The sequence below is a fragment of the Globicephala melas genome, chromosome 13 (genome assembly GCF_963455315.2).
Source record: "Globicephala melas chromosome 13, mGloMel1.2, whole genome shotgun sequence".
Classification (NCBI taxonomy): Eukaryota; Metazoa; Chordata; class Mammalia; order Artiodactyla; family Delphinidae; genus Globicephala; species Globicephala melas.
In genome coordinates, this window is record NC_083326.1 from 51,783,371 (window position 1) to 51,804,579 (window position 21,209).

The window sequence follows — 21,209 nt, forward strand, 5'->3', positions numbered from 1 at the left end:
AACATTTCATTGAGTACTTACTTTGTGCTGAGATGTTATATTTTAGTATTTGCTATGCTAAATAGTCTGTATACTAATGATAACATTTCACATTTTAGTTAACAAAACAAGGCAAGATAAGCTAGATTAGAGTTTTGCTATACATGAAGTAAGGGCAAGGTGTGATAGCTAGGGAGTCAACAGAGAAAAAAGTATTCTGAACTCAAGAGCAGGGTTGAGTTTATGACCATCATGGGATTTATGGTCATGTTGAGAGAGGATAACATACTTCATTTAAACATACTCCAGATTTCAATACTCAGGAGTTCAGTACACGGGAACCAAGTATGGGCTTAAAGGGAGGAGGGCTGGGAGTGGTTACCTGACGTCCTGATAATGGCGGAACTGTAACATCATGCCTCTGTGATTCCTAGACAGAAGTTATGTGTTGTCTGTATTAAATGAATATACCTTGCTTTATTAGGGAAGACAAAGGCTGTCAAGGAGAGAGAGACATTGTTTATATCTAGTGATTGTATTGTAAAGTCTTCTGGTGAGTTAAGATTTAAAAACAAATTATTTTCTTATTAGGGATCCAACAATTGCAAAAGGAATACATATACTTAAAAATAATAGGCATTTCTTGGTATTAATTGAGAATTAATTTACAGTAGCATGTATTAAATATGTCACTATTTTACTAAGGAAGTATTTGCTTTGTTTTTAAGCCCTTAGAGATTTGTTTGATTCCATGGATAAAACTTCTTCTAGTATTCCACCTATTATTCTACTGCAGTTTTTGCACATGGCTTTTCCACAGTTTGCAGAGAAGGGCGAACAAGGACAATATCTTCAACAGGTAATCAGGGCAAGGTTCTGTGGTTTTTATTTTGTAAATGTAAAATTTAGGCGTCCTACACTTACTGGATTATATTTGGAAATACAAATAATCAGTCCTCTGTAGTTCACACCACCATTATCTCTTGCCTGGAGAGGTGCAGTAGTCTGTTAACTGATCATCTTGCTTCTGCCTTTTGTGGTGTTTCTCTATACAGCCCCAGAGTCCTTTTAAAAATGTAAATAAGATTATGCTGGTTTCCTTGTTCAGTACCTCCTAGTGACTTTCTGTCTCAGTCCTAAACAGTCTAGCTCCTGGCTACCTCTCTGAGCTTATCATGTGCCACTCTTCCCCTTGCTCAATTCTCTCCAGATACACTGACTTCCTTGCTATTTTTAAAAAACCCCCCAAGTATCCTCTTTCGGTAGGGCCTTTGCTCTTGTTCCTTTGGCTCCCAGGTGCATGGCTTGCTTCCTCACCTCATTCAGGTATCATGGCTCAAATGTCAAGGCATCAGAGGCTTTCCTTGACAGTCCTATTGAAACAGCACACTTCCCTTCCCCTAATCACTTTCTTTTTTTTTTTAACATCTTTATTGGAGTATAATTGCTTTACAATGGTGTGTTAGTTTCTGCTTTATAACAACGTGAATCAGCTATACATATACATATATTCCCATATCTCCTCCCTCTTGCATCTCCCTCCCATCCTCCCTATCCCACCCCTCTAGGTGGTCACAAAGCACCTAGCTCATCTCCGTGTGCTATGCAGCTGCTTCCCACTAGCTATCTGTTTTACATTTAGTAGTGTATATATGTCCATGCCACTGTCTCACTTCGTCCCAGCTTACCCATCCCCCTCCCCTTGTCCTCAAGTCCATTCTCTACATCTGCATCTTTGTTCATGTCCTGCCCCTAGGTTCTTCAGAACCTTTTTTTTTTTTTAAGATTCCATGTATATGTGTTAGCATATGGTATTTGTTTTTCTCTTTCTGACTTACTTCACTCTGTATGACAGATTCTACGTCCATCCACCTCACTACAAATAACTCAATTTCGTTTCTTTTTATGGCTGAGTAATATTCCATTGTATATATGTGCCACATCTTCTTTATCCATTCATCTGTCGATGGACACTTAGGTTGCTTCCATGTCCTGGCTATTGTAAATAGAGCTGCAGTGAACACTGTGGTACATGTCTCTTTTTGAATTATGGTTTTCTCAGGGTATATGCCCAGTAGTGAGATTGCTGGGTCGTATGGTAGTTCTATTTGTAGTTTTTTAAGGAACCTCCATACTGTTCTCCATAGTGGCTGTGTCAATTTACATTCCCACCAACAGTGCAAGAGGTTTCCCTTTTCTCCACACTCCCTCCAGCATTTATTGTTTGTAGATTTTTCGACGATGGCCATTCTGACCAGTGTGAGGTGATACCTCATTGTAGTTTTTTTTTTTTTTTTTTGCGGTACGCAGGCCTCTCACTGTTGTGGCCTCTCCCGTTATGGAGCACATGCTCCAGACGTGCAGGCTCAGCGACCATGGCTCACGGGCCCAGCCGTTCTGCGGCATGTGGGATCTTCCCGGACCGGGGCACGAACCTGTGTCCCCTGCATCGGCAGGCGGACTCTCAACCACTGCGCCACCATGGAAGCCCCTCATTGTAGTTTTGATTTTCATTTCTCTAATGATTAGTGATGTTGAGTATCCTTCATGTGTTTGTTGACAATCCCCTAATCACTTTCTGCTCCCATATTGCTTTTTTTTCCTTCATAACCCTCTCTTCACTTGAATTTGTTATATTTTGTTTATGTTCCCCATTAGAACTTTTTCTGTTTTGTTGACTGTTGTGTATTCCTAGTGTCTAGAATAGTGTTTAGCATAATGATGAATTCACGAAACATCTCTTGAATGAATGAATAAACTATTCTGGAATTCTTCATTGTTTTGAAGATCATATAATATTTAATTTGGCTTAATATTTTTTAAGAAAAAAACTTCATTCCCCTTCTCTAAGGAAACAGTAATTACTTTGGAAGCATTTTATAGATCAAACACTGTAATAGCCAGGATTACTTACTGTGTCACTTTTTAAATTACAGGATGCTAATGAATGTTGGATACAAATGATGCGAGTATTGCAACAGAAATTGGAAGCTATAGAGGATGATACTGTTAAAGAGGTAATTGAAATACATTTGTGAATATAGACTTTGATTCTCTATCCCACCCCCACCCTAAAGTCAGTTCATCTTAATAGGTAGACATGTACTTGAATACTTTAGATGCTGAATCTGTAGTTGGAACTTGACAGCTTGCATTTGATGCTTGAATTCAATGAATTATTTGCTAAATTTAATCAATTGAGATTATTGAGCATCTGTAATTTTTTTGGTAATATTTTTTGATCAGTAGAAGAATTTTACAGAAAGGGATTACATTTTAAAAAGTCTAAATGTGTGTTACTAAACTGGATTGTGTGGGAGCCAATGTACATTAATATCCATATGAAGTAAAGTTGGAATTTTTATTTCATCTTAACTTTTGCAGACAGATTCTTCATCTGTACCAGCAGTGACACCTTCTAAAAAGAAAAGTTTAATTGATCAGTTCTTCGGAGTTGAATTTGAAACTACGTATCCTTATGAGCCAAGATTAGTATGACTGTAATCGTAACTTAGAAGTGAATTGGTATAAAGAGCGTTGTTGCCTGCTGGAGTGGTGGGTGGGATATGAAGGAAAATTCTTCAGAGGTTTTTATGCTTAAAAAATATGGAAATTAGGAATTTGGAAAAATACACCCTTTGGAGTGCTCTTGAAGTTTAGATAAATGTACTCTTTAAGGACATTCATATTTTTTCCTAAGAACACCTTTAGCAGAATACCTCATTAATTCACCTCATAGAGAATTAATTTTTAATTATGAAATGGGATAAATCAGCTAAATTATATACATGAGATTGATATAATTAATAAAACATGAATTTAGGAGAATACTATTTTCTACATCATGGGTGGAAACTTAGAAAAAGATTTGTTTATCTATCGTTGGGTTATTAAGACCATTTTAAGACTATAAATACCAACTTAAATTTGTTGAGAGTTTATCCTTTTACACACATTCATTAATCCGTATTGTTGGTAAGTGAATGAGCATTTTTAAGTATATTAAAATGAATCTCTATTGGAAGACTGAAATGTTTTAAATACCAGTGAATGATGCTATTAATTTTAATAGCATTAGGATAACTTATTCAAGATTATATAACAAATTGAATGCCTATTGGAAAATTCCTTATCTTATTTTTCAAAGCATGAAATGTACAGAATCTGAAGAAGAAGAAGTCAGTAAAGGAAAGGAAAGTCAGCTTCAGCTTAGCTGTTTTATCAATCAAGAAGTCAAGTATCTTTTTACAGGACTTAAGTTGGTAAGGACAATTGCAGTTCCTCCCCATTGTTCGTAGATTCTGAATTTGCAAATACACCTACTTGCTAAAATGTATTTGTAACCCCAACATCAGTACTCATGGTGCTTTCATGGTCATTTGTAGATATGCACAGGGTGACAAAAATTTTGAGTTGCCTGACTCACACTGTTTCACCTGAGGTCCCCAAAGGTGATGCTCTGCCTTTTTTTTTTTTGCGCTACGCGGGCCTGTCACTGTTGTGGCATCTCCCATTGCGGAGCACAGGCTCTGGACGCGCAGGCTCAGCGGCCATGGCTCACGGGCCCAGCCACTCCGCGGCATGTGAGATCTTCCCGGACCGGGACACGAACCTGTGTCCCCTGCATCGGCAGGCGGACTCTCAACCACTGTGCCACCAGGGAAGCCCGCTCTGCCTTCTTGTTTCAGTGCTCATACTATAAACAAGTACCCTTTTTGCAGTAATTTTAATGCCACATTTCTTGCATTTTTGTGCTTTTTGTTGGTGATCTTGCTGTTTATAATGGCCTTCAGGCATAATGCTGAAGTGCTGTCTGGTGTTCTAAGTGCAAGAAGGCTGTGATGTGCCTTAAGGAGAAAATAACCTTTGTTAGATAAGCTTCATTCAGGGATGAGTTATAGTTTACTTGACTGTGAGTTCAGTGTATGTTAAGGTGTCATTAAATAGCAGAAACACACATAAAACAAGGTTGTGTATTGATTGGTTGACAAAAATGTTGTGGCCAGAGGCTCGAAGGAGGCCTCTGAGGGTATTATAATGAGGATATATTAATAATTGTGAGGTAAAAACTGGGGTTGTACTGTGCAAATACGGGCATGTAGTCATTCTGCCATTGCACTAGTATTCAAGTTGAGGCCCTAGAATTTAAGTGACTTAATTGGTTTGTGGCAGAGCCAGAAATAAAACTTGCTTGTCTTATTATTCAGTTAGTACTGTTTCCCCAGTGCCATACTAAAGAATCCACCCTAATGAGCAGATTGATAAAAAAGAACAATTTTGCTTGCCTAACATTTATTTGATATGGTTTGGGGGAATATGTACATCTCTTGAATGATGGGCAGTGAATTGGGGCAGGGATTACATTGAAAACAAGATTATTTGTTGTCAGGGAGCTCTCATTTACAGTTTGGGGTAAGATTGGTTAGGGAAAGTATTGGTAAATGTTTCTATAAGAAACAGATAGATAAATAGTGCTATTCTTTGCCCTGTGATAACTGAGGGAAGAGGTGTGGTGAGGCATAATGGCTTTTAAGAGAAGTTCACTTGAAAAGCATACGTAAATATATGCAAATCAATGTGATAAACCATATTAACAAATTGAAGGAGAAAAACCCTATGATCATCTCTCTAGATGCAGAAAAAGCTTTCCCCAAAATTCAGTACCCATTTATGATATAAACCCTTCAGAAAGTAGGCATAGAGGGAACTTACCTCAACATAATAAAGATCATATATGACAAACCCACAGCCAACATCGTTCTCAATGGTGAAAAACTGAAACCATTTCCTCTAAGATCAGGAACAAGACAAGGTTGTCCACTCTCACCACTGTTATTCAACATAGTTTTGGGAGTTTTAGCCACAGCAATCAGAGAAGAAAAAGAAATAAGAGGAATCCAAATCGGAAAAGAAGAAGTAAAGCTGCCACTATTTGCAGAAGACATGATACTATACATAGAGAATCCTAAAGATGCTACCAGAAAACTGCTAGAACTAATCAATGAATTTGGTAAAAGTAGTAGGATACAAGATTAGTGCACAGAAATCTCTTGCATTCCTATACACATGATGAAAAATCTGAAAGAGAAGTTAAGGGAACACTCTCATTTACCATTGCAACAAAAAGAATAAAATACCTAGGAATAAACCTACCTAAGGAGACAAAAGACCTGTACACAGAAAACTATAAGACACTGATGAAAGAAATTAAAGATGATACTAACAGATGGAGAGATATACCATGTTCTTGGATTGGAAGAATCAACATTGTGAAAATGACTGTACTACCCAAAGCAATCTACAGATTCAGTGCAATCCCTATCAAACTGCCAATGGCATTTTTCACAGAACTAGAACAAAAAGTTTCACAATTTGTATGGAAACACAAAAGACGCCAAATAGCCAAAGCAATCTTGAGAAAGAAAAACGGAGCTGGAGGAATCAGGCTCCTGGACTTCAGACTATACTACAAAGCTACAGTAATCAAGACAGTTTGGTACTGGCACAAAAACAGAAAGATAGATCAATGGAACAGGATAGAAAGCCCAGAGATAAACCCACACACATATGGTCACCTTATCTTTGATAAGAGACAAGAATATACAATGGAGAAAAGACAGCCTCTTCAATAAGTGGTGCTGGGAAAACTGGACAGCTACATGTAAAAGAATGAAATTAGAACACTCCCTAACACCATACACACAATAAACTCAAAATAGATTAAAAACCTAAATGTAAGGCTAGACACTATAAAACTCTTAGAGGAAAATATAGGCAGAACACTCTTTGACATAAATCACAGCAAGATCCTTTTTGACCCACCTCCTAGAGAAATGGGAATAAAAACAAAAACAAATGGGAACTAATGAAACTTAAAAGCTTCTGCACAGCAAAAGGAAACATAAACAAGATGAAAAGACAACCCTCAGAATGGGAGAAAATATTTGCAAATGAAGCAACTGACAAAGGATTAATCTCCAAAATTGACAAGTAGCTCATGCAGCTCAATAACAAAAAAACAAACAACCCAATCCAAAAATGGGCAGAAGACCTAAATAAACATTTCTCCAAAGAAGATATACAGACTGCCAACAAACACATGAAAGGATGCTCAACATCACTAATCATTAGAGAAATGTAAATCACAACTACAATGAGGTATCACCTCATTATAAGTCAGAATGCCCATCATCAAAAAACGTACAAACAATAAATGCTGGAGAGGGTGTGGAGAAAAGGGAGCCCTCTTGCACTGTTGGTGGGAATGTAAATTGATACAGCCACTATGGAGAACCATATGGAGGTTCCTTAAAAAACTAAAAACAGAGTTACCATACCACCCAGCAGTCTCACTACTGGGCATATACCCTGAGAAAACCATAATTCAAAAAGGGTCATGTACCACAATGTTCATTGCAGCTCTATTTACAATAGCCAGGACATGGAAGCAACCTAAGTGTCCATCGACAGATGACTGGATAAAGAAGATGTGGCACATACATACAATGGAATATTACTCAGACATAAAAAGAAACGAAATTGAGTTGTTTGTAGTGAGGTGGATGGACTTAGAATCTGTCATACAGAGTGAAGTGAGTCAGAAAGAGAAAAACAAATACCATATGCTAACACATATATATGGAATCTAAGGAAAAAAAAATGGTTCTGAAGAACCTAGGGGCAGGACAGGAATGAAGATGCAGACGTAGAGAATGGACTTGAGGACAAGGTGAAGGGGAAGGGTAAGCTGGGAAGAAGTGAGAGAGTGGCATGGACATATACACTACCAAATGTAAAATAGATAGCTAGTGGGAAGCAGTCACACGGCACAGGGAGTTAAGCTCGGTGCTTTGTGACCACCTAGAGGGGTGGGATAGGGAGGATGGGAGGGAGATGCAAGAGGGAGGAGATATGGAGATATATGTATATGTATAGCTGATTCACTTTATTATAAGCAGAAACTAACACACCATTGTATACTGCAATAAAGATGTTAAAAAAAAAGTAAAAATAAAAGCATACAGATACTAGCTTACCGCCCTAAGTCCTATAAAAAATTATGATGCAAGTTTTGGGGCATCAAAACGTGCTGTAAATGTTAATTGGAGAGTGTGGTATAGAATGTTTCGGCAGGGACTCTCCAGGGTGTATTCTTCGTAATTTTATAAAATTCCAGGATACCTGGAACTTCTAGATGATCATGAATTGATGATAATGATATGTAGCTTACCTGATGAGTAACATTGTACCATGTATTCTTTCTTTAACAACATGTATTAATGAGATGTTGTATTTGTTGTCTTGGTAATTTTTTAGATTTCTTATCATCATTCGTTTTATTTTTGAGTAATTTTGCTCCACATTTCTTTACCTCTTTGTTGCCAGATAAACTTGGTTAAATGTTAAAAAGCTACTCCATGGTGCTTTCTTTTGTAATTAGTAATTTAAAAAAATCAAACCTGAAACAATTTTTATACAAGTATAACATGCTTGTTGAACATAGAATATATACCAAATAGTTCTCCAAGTTTTCTCCATGTACAAACTCATGTAATTCTAACAATAGCACTGTCACGTTAAATGCTGTTAGCACCATTTACAGACCATGCACCATTTACAGATGATGCCCAGAGGGATAACTGTCTTGCTCAGTGTCGCACAGGCTGTAAGGAGTGGAATGGCAGACATGATGGTTATAAGATATAATGGCTAAAGGCTTTCCCACATTTATTAGATTAACAGAGGTTTTCTGTGTTACGACTTTTCTCAGATTTAGCAATAACTGATTTGTTCTGGAAGGCTTTGCTAAATAAAGCGTAAAGAACAAGGGTTATCTGCATTCTCTTAATTTTCTTCTAATATGAATATTCTGTTGATCCATAAGTAGAGGAATACCATGAAAGGCTTCCTTAGGTTGTATAAAATACAGTATAAACTCTCAGAATCTGAGCATTTGGGTCATAATTAAAAGACTTCAAATATTATTTACATTCTGAGGAGTTCATGCCAGTAAAAATTGATGCCTTTTAAGAACTGAACCATGGGGCTTCCCTGGTGGCGCAGTGGTTGAGAATCTGCCTGCTAATGCAGGGGACACGGGTTCGAGCCCTGGTCTGGGAAGATCCCACATGCCGCGGAGCAACTAGGCCCGTGAGCCACAACTACTGAGCCTGCGCGTCTGGAGCTTGTGCTCTACAACAAGAGAGGCCACGACAGTGAGAGGCCCGCGCACCGCGATGAAGAGTGGCCTCTGCTCTCCGCAACTAGAGAAAGCCCTCTCACAGAAACAAAGACCCAACACAGACAAAAATAAATAACTTAATTAATTAAAAAAAAAAAAAAAAGAACTGAACCATATCTAAAAGCCTTCCCACATTGTCTTCATTCAAATTATTTCTCAGGGGTATAAATCCGTTGACGTCCTGTGTGTTGTCTATTAATTAGTAGTGCTGATAATTTTTAAAAGAATTAAAGATATAACTGTATTGCAGAAGAAAATTCTTTAATGTTTGGACTTCTGTTATGTTCTTTTTTAGCGACTTCAGGAAGAAATCACCAAACAGTCTCCAACATTGCAAAGAAATGCTTTGTACATCAAATCTGTAAGTTTTGGAATCCAGTTCCATTTACTAGAAGGGTTTCCAGCTAATTAATGTTACCCAGTCTTTGTTTTTACCAAACTGAGGAATTAAAAATTTGCGTGGTATTTGTATGTTACAGAATTTCTTTCCACTTTTTCTCCTCAGTCCAAGATCAGCCGGTTGCCTGCTTACTTGACTATTCAGATGGTTCGATTTTTTTATAAAGAGAAGGAATCTGTGAATGCCAAAGTTCTTAAGGTTAGTAATGAACTTTACTATAATGAATTATTGTAATTCTTTGAAGGTAATTCATAACTTACAATAGGTTTCTTTATTCTTTTAGGGGTAAACTCACTTTAAAATACTATAAATAGGGAAGTTACTAACATTAGACAAGTGGTTCTTAATCAAGAATATATATTGGAATTATCTATTGTCCTGTTTATTTTGAATCATACACACGCCTGCCCCTCAACTGCCACCAAGCATCTGATTAAGTGGGGCCTTAGTAGGTCTTACATTTTTCAAAAGATTCCCAGGTAATTCTGATGGATGCCATCCATTCCCCAGAAATACTGCCCTAGACCAGATCCTCAGTTCCAGAGATACTGGTCCAGTAGGTTTGGGGACGGGAGTGGGGTAAGGGGCAATATAACACACTGTATTCTAGGCGGTTCCTTTCTTCCAGGTGAAAGGAGAGTGTTAAATTACTGGTGCCCAAGGAATACTTAAATTGTAATCGTTTGACGTCAGAGCTAACCTTATGATTTATCTGTTTTGTTGAACTGTAGCTCTGCTGTGCATCCATAGAGTCTGATCCTTGGGAGAGGTATATGTAATTTTAGCCTCTTGAGCTGAAATTTATAATACATTTTCAGATATACTTAGGGTCATAGGAACAGGTTAAATGTAGTTGAAATATCTGCTAGTCTAGTATTTCTGAAATGCTTCTTTAATTGTTTAAATTAAAAAAAAAACTTATTTGGCTGCATTGGGTCTTAGTTGCAGCACACGGGATCTTCATTGCAGCATGCGGGATCTTTCGTTGTGGCGCATGGGCTCTTTGCAGCATGCGGGCTTCTCTCTAGTGGCACGCGGGCCCTTCAGCATGTGGGCTCAGTAGTTGCAGCACTCGGGCTCTCTAGTTGTGGCGCACGGGCTGCAGAGCGCACAGACTCAGTAATTGCAGCATGTGGGCTCTCTAGTTGTGGTGTGTGGGGCTCCAGAGCACATGGGCTCAGTAGTTGCGGCACATGGGCTATCTAGTTGTGCGTGGGCTCTAGAGCACGCAGGCTTAGTTGCTCCGTGGTATATGGGATCTTAGTTCCCTGACCAGGGATTGAACCCATGTCCCCTGTATTGGGAGGTGGATTCTTAACCACTGGGCCACCAGGGAAGTCCCTGTTGTTTAAATTTTTGGTAACTCCTCTGCGGCCAGTTTCATGGGTTAAAATGTTTAATGGAAAAGTTAAAAATTTTTTTATCTTAAAGTTAGGACCACGGGCTTCCCTGGTAGCGCACTGGTTGAGAGTCCGCCTGCTGGTGCAGGGGACACGGGTTCGTGCCCTGGTCCGGGAGGATCCTGCATACCACAGAGCGGCTAGGCCCGTGAGCCATGGCCGCTGAGCCTGCGCGTCCGGAGCCTGTGCTCCGCAACGGGAGAGGCCACAACAGTGAGAGGCCTGCGTACCGCAAAAAAAAAAAAAAAAAAAAGTTAGGACAAGATTGAAAATAAACATATTTTCAAATGCTTAGATTTCCACGTGATTTTTACAGTTCTTATTTTCAACTTTATTTGAATATGAAAGCAGTACTTAAAAAAGTGTGATAAATATTTTAAATAACTACCTTTATAAGTCTGTTTACCCTTTTTCTTTTGGTTTGTATATAGGATGTTAAATTTCCTCTTATGTTGGATGTGTACGAACTGTGTACACCGGAACTTCAAGAGAAAATGATTTCTTTTCGATCAAAATTCAAGGATCTGGAAGATAAAAAAGTAAATCATCAGCCAAAGACAGTAGGTTCTTATTGGTCATTTTCTAATCTTAATATGTTTATCTTTAATCCGTGTCCAGTATTCATTTTATATTGTTAACCTGTTAGTAAAAATGGATGAACCTGTGTTTAGCATATATACAAATCTTGCAGATATTGGTGCAAGCGCTTAAAGTTTTAGGTGTGTTTTAGCATAAGAAAAAGAACTCTAGCTATGCTAAATGGGTCCTTCATGGTAGAATAAACTTAATATTTTCTTTTCCCATAAAAATCTTCAGCTTATATTCCTTTTATATCAATATTTATTTCCTCAAAGCACTTCACGTAAAATCTTGCCTTGTAAAATTCAGAGTATTTTATTATTTTCCTTGTAAGGCATCTCCATTTTTTAAAATGGAGTTAGTGTTATCGAATATTGCTTCATTATGCCCACTGTGACAACTTAAGTCATATCTTTTAACAAGCACCTATAACTGTTAAAATTATAACCTTAGCAACTTTATATATTTAATAAATTGTATATTTTAAATTCAGAGAAGGGACAGCTGAATTATATGTTGGATTTTCTTCAAAAGGAAGAAGATATTTCCTGGTAAATAGGAATATTTCCAGTGTGATATTATATACCAAATTTTAAAATTAAATTCTTCTGCAGGTTACTGTGTATGTGTGTTAAAAGCAATTTTAAAAAAATTAAACTTTATTTTGAGATAATTGTAGAATCACATGAAGTTATAAGAAATAATAGAGTACCTTTTACCCAGTTTCTCCTAGTGGTAACATCTTGCAAAGCTGTAATACAGTATCACAACCAGGATATTGACTTTGATGTAGTCTAGATGCAGTACATTTCCTCTACCACAACGATCCCTCATGCTGTCCCTTTGTAGCCAAATCCACTCTCCTTTCCCCCTACCCCGTTGTTTTTTTTTAAAAAAATAATTAATTTTTGGCTGTGTTGGGTCTTTGTTGCTGGTGCAGGCTTTCTCTGGTCGCGCGCGGTGACTGGGGGCTCTTCTTTGTGTGGTGTGCGTGCGGGCTTCTCGTTGTGGTGACTTTTCTTGTTGCGGAGCATGGGCTCTAGGCGTGCAGGCTTCAGCAGTTGTGGCTCACAGGCTCAGTAGTTGCGGCGTGCGGGCTTCAGTAGTTGTGGCTCGTGGGCTCCGGAGTGCAGGCTCAGTAGTTGTGGCGCACGGGCCTAGTTGCTCCACGGCATGTGAGATCCTCCCACACTAGGGCTCGAATCCGTGTCCCCTGCATTGGCAGGCAGATTGTTAACCACTGAGCCACCAGGAAAGTCCACTTCTTGTACTTTGGTTAAATTTATTTGTAACTATTTTATTCTTTTCGATGTTTTTGTAAATGGCATAGTTTTTAAAAATTTCATTTTTGCATTCATTGCAGTTGATTTTTGTATATTGATCTTACATCCTCTACTCTCCTGAATTGGTTTATTAGCTGTTTTTTTCTCTTATTTTTTTTGAAAGAGATTGTGTAGAATTGGTGTTAGTTCTCTTTTAAACGTTTGGTAGAATTGTCTTGGTCAGACAGTCTTGGCCTGCAGAGTTCTTTTTCAGGAGTTGTTTTTTTTTTTTTTGTGGTACGCGGGTCTCTCACTGTTGTGGCCTCTCCCATTGCAGAGCACAGGCTCCGGATGCGCAGGCTCAGCGGCCATGGCTCATGGGCCTAGCTGCTCCGTGGCATGTGGGATCTTCCCAGGCTGGGGCACAAACCCGTGTCCCCTGCATCGGCAGGCGGACTCTCAACCACTGCGCCACCAAGGGAAGCCCTTTTTCAGGAGTCTTTAAATTAAAAATTCAACTTTATAGTTATGGGCTATTGAAATTTATTTCATATTGGGTATGTTTTGGTAGTTTGTCGTTTCGTGGAATTGATCCATTTCATCTAGCTTGTCAATTTTATGTGTGCAGAGTTGTTCCTAGGATGATGATTATTCTGATGTTAGCACGGTGTGTAGCGATATCTGTCCCCTGTTTCATTCCTGATATTGTAAATTTGTGTCTATTTTTTTTCTCTTTGTCAGTCTTGCTAGAGGATTGTCAATTTTATTGCTCTTTTCAGAGAACTAGCATTTCGTTTCATTGATTTTTCTCTATTTTTCTGCATCTCGTTTTATTGATTTTTACTCTTGTTATTTCTTGTTTTCTGCTTGCTTTGGGTTTATTTTCCTCCTCTTTTTCTAGGTCCTTATGGTGTGGGAACTTAGATCTTTTATTTCAGACTTCCTGTTTTCTGATGTGTGCATTTAGTGTTGTAAATTTCCTCTTAGCAGTGCTTTCAGATTGTGTCCTACAAATTGTTGTATTGCATTTCCATTTTCATTATGTTTCTTGTATTTTTAAAAAATTTGAGACTTCTCTTTGACCTTGGATCATTTAGAAATGTCTTGTTTAATATACAAGTGTTTGGAAAATTTCCTGTTATCTTTTTGTTACTGATTCTAGTTTGAGTCGATTGTGGTGAGAAAACACCCTCATGTGATTTAAATTCCTTTAAATTTGTTGAGGTTTGCTTTATGGCTCAGGATGTGATCTATCTTGGTAAATGTTCCATGGGCACTTGAAAAGAATGTGTATTTTACGGTTGTTGAGTGGAGTATTATGTGATGTTGATTAGATCCAGTTGGTTGATGGTGTTGTTGCTTTTTCCTGTAACCTTCCTGTTTTTCTGTCAGCTGTTGAAAGAGGAGTAGTGAAATCTTCAACTAAAATTGTGGATTTGTATGTTTCTCCATTAATTCAGTTCTGTTAGCTTTTTGCTTTTCATGTTTTGTAACTGTTATTTGGTGCATACACATTTAGGATTGCTCTGTCTTCTTGGTGGAGTGATTCTTTGATTATTATGCAGTGTCCATCTCGGTTTGTGGTCATTTTCTTTGTTCTGTAGTCTACTTTATCTGATATTAATATTGCCTCTGCTGCTTTCTTTTTGTTAATGTTTGCATGATACACCTTTTTCCATTCTTTTACTTTAAATTTGCCCATGCTATATTTGAAGGTAGTTTTTTATAGACAGCATATAGTTGGGTCATGTTTTTTAATCCTGTGTTAACCTCTGTCTTTTTATTGGTACATTTAGACCATTTATATTTCATGTAATTCTTAATATGTTAGTGTTTGAATCTATTTTATATTTTGCTGTTTGTTCTGATTTTTGTTTCTGTTTTCCCTTCTTGTAGGTTACATGAACATTTTTTAGAATTCTAGTTTATGTATAATTTTTTTTGAAAAATTTGGTTTTTAAAAAATTTATTTTATTTTTGGCTGCATTGGGTCTTCGTTGCTGCACACAGGCTCCCCCTAGTTGCGGCAAGCAGGGGCCACTCCTTGCTATGGTGCGCGGGCTTCTCACTGCAGTGGCCTCTCATCGTGGAGCGTGGGCTCTACGGCTTTCGCGCTTCAGTAGTTGTGGTGCACGGGCTCAGCAGTTGTGGCTCGCGGGCTCTAGAGCGTAGGCTCAGTAGTTGTGGCACATGGGCTTAGTTGCTCCACATCATGTGGGATCCTCACGGACCAGGGCTCAAAACCATGTCCCCTGCATTGGCAGGCGGATTCCCAACCACTGCACCACCAGGGAAACTCATGTGTAATGCTTTTTAATGTGTTTCTTTGTATAGCCTTTTTTGGGTTGCTCTAGGTGTTAAAAATATATAAAGGAATGGTTGACCTAATTGCCTTTCTTTGTTGTAAGATCCTTTGGCTTCTTGTCACTTTAGCTATCTTTTAAACTGCTTGCATTGTCTTCATTATCATTATAGTCTTCAAGAACTTTGTGTCCATATGCCTAAGTAAGTTTTTTTTTTTTAATTTTATTTATGTTTGGCTGTGTTGGGGTCTTTGTTGCTGCACGCGGGCTTTTTCTAGTTGTGGCGAGCAGGGGCTACTCTTCTCTGCGGCGCGCGGGCTTCTCATTGTGGTGGCTTCTCTTGCTGTGGAGCACGGGCTCTAGGCACGTGGGCTTCAGTAGTTATGGATCGCAGACCCTAGAGTGAAGGCTCAGTAGTTGTGGCTCACGGGCTTAGTTGCTCCGCGGCATGTGGGATCTTCCTGGGCCAGGGCTCGAACCTGTGTCCCCTGCATTGGCAGGCAGATTGTTAACCACTGCGTGACCAGGGAAGCCCCTGCTTAGTTGTTTTTATATTACACACTGAAATGGGTTGAGGCAAGAGAGTTCCCACTGAAGTATCCTTGTTTAAAGTTGTAAATCATGCCTCTTAATTTAGGTAAATATTTGCTGAATTAAATATTTTAGTTCATTTGAGCTGAAGTGGCAGGTGGCCGTGGCTTAGTAGATATAATATTAATTGCAGTAATTCGACTTGTTTTTTTGAGGCAGGTTTTCTTTTATCTTCACCTATATGGTTTGATAGTATTCTGGAAAAGTTGCAGAATTGGGTTTTCTTTTTTTACCCTAGAGCAGTGTTTACTTGTACTCTGTATTCACTGGTGTGCTCTAGGTTTAGTGCTTTGAAGTTGGTTCTGTAATCAGGATCTCCTACTATACATATGAGACTGTATGTTGTTAAAGAGTAGAACTTTTGGGTTTATAGCTTTATGTTAACTGTAACTGTATCATTTGAGCAATTTGTAAGGCAGATCATATTTTTTCTTTGTCTTGCCTTGGTGATTTGCATTATAGACAGTAAATATTTGTGGAGATGGATACTCATTGAGAATATAAATTTTATTTCCAATATCATGAAAACTTAAAATTAAAATTTTTTTCCCCTCAGAGTGACAAAAAGAGTAGTCCCCCAAAAGAAGTTAAGTATGAACCCTTTTCTTTTGCTGATGGTAAGTGAAATCTTCATTTCAGTTGACTTTTACTGTGTGTAGTGTTCTTTTTTTTAAGGTAAAATTACTGTCTTTCCACATATCTGTTTTTTTCAGGTACTGTGCTTTAAAAAAAAGTTGTTTCTTATAATTTACTCTAGTATGAGATAGTAAAAAAATCACTTTTTAGTGAATATATGTTCTATGAATGGTAGCATACTGCTTAAAACATCTTTCATGAACCTTTAATTGGACAGTAGTATCTTAGTGGATTTTAACAATAAAGTAGTACTTCTCTAGGCTAAACTTGAGTTGTTCTTGCTTGTTACTTAGCTTGAGAAAGCACATATCTGTTCATTTCTAATATTACTGGGTTTACATCTTTCTTTAGACATTGGCTCCAATAATTGTGGATACTATGACTTACAAGCAGTGCTAACACATCAGGGAAGATCTAGCTCTTCAGGTCATTATGTATCATGGGTGAAAAGGAAACAAGGTAAAGATTGTTTTTTTTTTTAATTGTTCCATACTATTTTGATAAGTTGTTTAGATTTTTAGCACATTTGTTCTCAAACTTTTTGATCTCAAACTTTTTGATCTCAGAACTCCTTTTGCATTCTTAAATTATTGAGGATCCCAGAGAGCTTCTGTTTATGAGGATTATCTCTTAATATTTACTATAATAGAAATTAAAACTGAAAAGTTAATTCTTTTAAAACTGACAGTAATGAAGTCATTACATATTAACATAAATAACATTTTCAAAATAAAAATTACAATCTTTTCCAAAACAAAAAAAGGCAAAAAATGATATTGATTTACATTTTTCTAAGTCTGTTTTGTTAGGCTTAATAGGAGACAGCTGGATTCTCCTGTTTTTGCCTTCAGTCTGCTGCTTTATCACACATTGTGTAACCTCTGGAGAATTCCAAAGCACACTTCACAGAATGAGGGGGAAAAGGGAAATAATGCTTTAGGAGTGTTATAAAAATGGTTGTAACCTTCATGGAACCCCTGAAAAGATCTTGAACCTGAGTAGTCCCTGGACCACTCTTTGAGAACTGTTGGTATGGCAGATGGAATACTACTGTACATAAAATTACTCAGTACCTCTTTTGCAATGGAACTCTGAAAAAATCATATATGAGATTAATTTCATTCTTCTCTTTTGCACTTTAGATGAATGGATTAAGTTTGATGATGATAAGGTCAGCATCGTGACACCAGAGGATATCTTGAGGCTTTCTGGTGGTGGAGACTGGCATATAGCTTATGTTCTACTCTATGGGCCTCGCAGAATTGAAATAATGGAAGAGGAAAGTGAACAGTAATCTTCATTTTAGCTATTTATGCTTAGGTGTGAAATAAATGTTGTTTGTTGATCATTTCTATAACCCAGAGCTTTAAAGGAAGATTTTTAGGTGGTTTTACATGTTTCCCCTCATGTGGAACAAAAGAGGGCAGAAGCAGACCACTCTGTGTTATCGACCTAAAAAATAACAGAAAAGAGAAAATTGCCTTTGGACTGTGCTGCCCTATATAAAAGTGACAGGAAGACGTTTTTAAAAAGCTTATTTCTTGGATTAATTTTTAAAAATTATGAGCTGAAATGCCTTTCAACCATTACCTTCTGTGGTAATTTTTCTTCCTGTCTTTTTCAGCCCAAGATTCAGCAATCAGCTGTTTATTGCACACCTATTACTCTATTATTTGTTGTTTTTGCATGGTTCAAACCACCAGTGATTCAGTAGCTGCCCATCCTTTGCATTATCTAACAAAAATTTTGCCAGGACGGTGGAAAGGAAGTTAAGTGTTGATCTCATTGTGTAACTCAGTGCTGCTGTCCCCATCCCATGGAAACATGGGTACAATCAAGTGTTTGTCCAGCCTGACTGTTGCTGGCTTCTCATGACTTTAAAATAAATTGTGATCAATAATAGTACATTTGATTATACATTTATTACTGTGTCTCTGATGTACTAGGTTTGTACATTTAACTTTGCAATGGTTTTGTAGTAATCAACCTTAAAAATAATGTTGACAAGCTCCGGTTGCTTATTTTTAGAAAATTAGGATATTTAATAAAAAAACAAAACAAAGAGGGACTAACAGCGTTTGACCTCAAGTCTTTTGTCTGTTGAGTGTTGGAGCTTGGCTGAAGTTCAGATATGTTTACTACTATTAGTTTCTGCAGATGGTTAGTTTAACTATGCTCTTAAGCATCCATTTAAAAATAGTCTTTGCCTGCTAGCATAATATTCTGTTTAAAAAGGAATAGAGTTGTAAAAGTAATGGAGTTCTTTGGATGCTGAATGCAACCATGTTATCAGATCTGTTCCTTGGCTCAGTTGGGTGTTTATTTCTACTCCCCTGTCAACTCCCAAATTCTTAATGTCTATCAAAATTTAGTACCAATGATTTTTAAAGTGATGGTAGAAATACCAGAGTATGAGATATCTCAATATATGGTATGTTTCTTCCATTTTAATACTCTAGTCAATTCATTTTTGTTTTAGGAGCCTTGCTTGGTTGCAAAAGGATAGAATATCAGCTGACTTGTCTGATTTCCTTTGAGTTAGATATTTATAATAAAGTTTTGGGGATTATCGTGAAATCTCATATTTGCTTATGCTGTTTTAATGCTCTGCAGAGCATAGTAGTGATAACTATAAGATTCTTAGAGAATAATGGCCATTTCCTCTCAAGTTTGAACAATGTAATATAATCTAAGAACACTAGGGGATAAAATAAGCATTTCAGGAAAATTTATTTGTAAATAGCTTCTTCAGCTAAACTTTAATAATTGGCAGTCAGTACTCCTTTTGCCTTGGAGGTGGTATAGAATAGAATAGGGAGGATGAGACCATAAGAATTGTAATGATTCTTTTATATATTGGTGTGATGCTTGTAAATTTGTGAAGTTTTTTTATTCACTAATTTTGTTCTGAACAATTTTGAGGACACCAATTTAGGAATTAGAATTCAGATTTTACGATTTGGAGGATGCTGTAGCTACTAGATCAGGTAGGGTTAGAACAAAGTATATAAGCCTTGTATGGAATTAGCATTTTAAATTATAATTCCTTAACTGTCATTACAAAACACTTCATTTTATTTGATCCAGAAAAGCATTATAAAGTATAAGAAATCGGACTTATACTAGTGTTGTTTTAAACTATTTAGGCTATTTTAGAATTCAGCCTTTCATATAAGATCTTTGAAAAGAGAGAATAAGCAAGAAAATGTCTTGATTGATTCCTGAGCGTGCCTTATGTGCTGTGCCCCTCGCACTGAGGCCCTTTTGATATTAGAGCTGTGCTGGATCACTGTTGGACTAGTGAGGTGAAGCCCCAGCAAGAATATTTTTAGTGACAGGCACTTAGCCCTCCTTCCAGATTCAAAACAATGACCGTAGCGCCCTAAAGGGTAACTTACGTGGGAATGGAAACTGTCTCCAGCCATGATGACTACATAGTGCTTTGCTGTTTGTAGGATGCTTTCACATACATCTCATTTGAACTTCACAACAATCCCTGAGGTATGTACCCCTATTTTAATGACTTGAGAGCTTAAAATAAGTTCTCTAAGGCTAAATGAACTACGTTTTAGACTTCACCCCATTTCTTTTAAAGTTGGGGGTTGGAGAATATTTTCTGCCATGGGCCAGGTATTTTAAAAATGTTTTAAGCTTTGCAGACCATAAGTCTTTGTTGCAACTATGTAACTTTGCTGTTGTAGCATGAAAGGAGCCATAGACAGTACTTAAAAGAATCAGCATGGCTGTGTACCATTAAAATTTTACTTATAAAAAGAGGTGACAAACAGACCATTGTTTGCTGATCCTCTGCTTTAAAGCATAGATGAGACTAGAGCAGTCATATAGTTTCAGAAAGTATTACTGTGGGATGTTCAGGATAGCAAGTTAAATTCTGTAACTGCTAATGGAATGCAGGAAACCAGTTTGGCATAGTGTATCTTAGGAAACACCATGCCCCTAAATATTGCTTACTGACTTTATAAATGTTTAATTAACAAAAATATTATGTGACCTTGAGGTCACTTTACTTTGGCCATTTCCCAACCTACCCCCTTGTCCCCCCAGACCCTGAGGTCAGTCATCAAGAGCCACCATGCGTTCTGTTGTTCTTGGAGCACCAGCCAACTGTACAACTGTTATAAAAATGTTTATTGTTTACCAAAACCAGTGAACCTCTTATCAAATGCTGCTTGGTAACAAAAGCTTATCACAGTTTTAATAATAAAAAAAAAAAGCTAACTATTTGTCTCATTGTCATTAGTTAGACTTTCTGCAAGGTCACTTAACCCAGACTTGTTGAGTGCATTGATCAGGTTCTCAGGTGTCGCGTGCACTCCCTCCTGATCCTGCCAGGCGACTAGCAGCTGCTTAGCTCTCATCTTCATGTCTTCACTGTCACACTCAATCTGTCTAATTTCTGAGTCTTTCATTTCCAAGTAGGGGGCCAGAATCTTCCATTGTTCACCCAGTTTGTTGGCAAATACCTCTATTTGGTCCCCTGTTACAGGTTTGTCTCGCCGAACATCAGGACCTAGAAAACACAGGAAACATAAATTATGAACAAAGTACGAGGATGTGTACGATTCAAAATATAAAACGGAATATGGGGCCACTGAGATATTAGTCACCTTTAATAAGCTTTATATTAAAAGTAAAACAGTTCCTTTTTGTACTCTCCACGGGTTGAATTACCATTCTTATGATCATTAGGGACTCAATCAAAGCTAAAGCTGTTGCCTCTATTATAATTAGGAAGGCTTCTGAAACCAGTGGCCCTCAATCTAAACCCCAAGAATTAACAGAGGTATGAGTTGCCTT

At 37.6% G+C, this 21,209-nt stretch overlaps 2 protein-coding genes across 5 annotated transcripts in view; one reads left to right on the forward strand and one right to left on the reverse strand.

Annotated features, from left to right (window-relative positions):
* The window catches only part of USP14 (ubiquitin specific peptidase 14), a 46,644-nt gene extending 28,348 nt beyond the window's left edge, over positions 1–18,296 (forward strand). For both annotated transcript variants that reach the window (XM_030842608.3, XM_060310833.2), the window contains exons 7-16: positions 708–838; positions 2,916–2,996; positions 3,364–3,449; positions 4,127–4,241; positions 9,516–9,581; positions 9,726–9,818; positions 11,452–11,580; positions 16,312–16,372; positions 16,743–16,850; positions 17,534–18,296. In XM_030842608.3, coding sequence (XP_030698468.1) covers positions 708–838; positions 2,916–2,996; positions 3,364–3,449; positions 4,127–4,241; positions 9,516–9,581; positions 9,726–9,818; positions 11,452–11,580; positions 16,312–16,372; positions 16,743–16,850; positions 17,534–17,685 — 1,022 coding nt within the window. In that variant the 3' untranslated portion in view covers positions 17,686–18,296. The remainder of the gene's footprint in view (positions 1–707; positions 839–2,915; positions 2,997–3,363; positions 3,450–4,126; positions 4,242–9,515; positions 9,582–9,725; positions 9,819–11,451; positions 11,581–16,311; positions 16,373–16,742; positions 16,851–17,533) is intronic.
* Positions 18,297–19,245: 949 nt separating this feature from the next.
* THOC1 (THO complex subunit 1) overlaps positions 19,246–21,209 on the reverse strand; it is a 42,971-nt gene continuing 41,007 nt past the window's right edge. For all 3 annotated transcript variants that reach the window (XM_060310831.1, XM_030842606.2, XM_060310832.2), the window contains one exon: positions 19,246–20,922. In XM_060310831.1, coding sequence (XP_060166814.1) covers positions 20,627–20,922 — 296 coding nt within the window. In that variant the 3' untranslated portion in view covers positions 19,246–20,626. The remainder of the gene's footprint in view (positions 20,923–21,209) is intronic.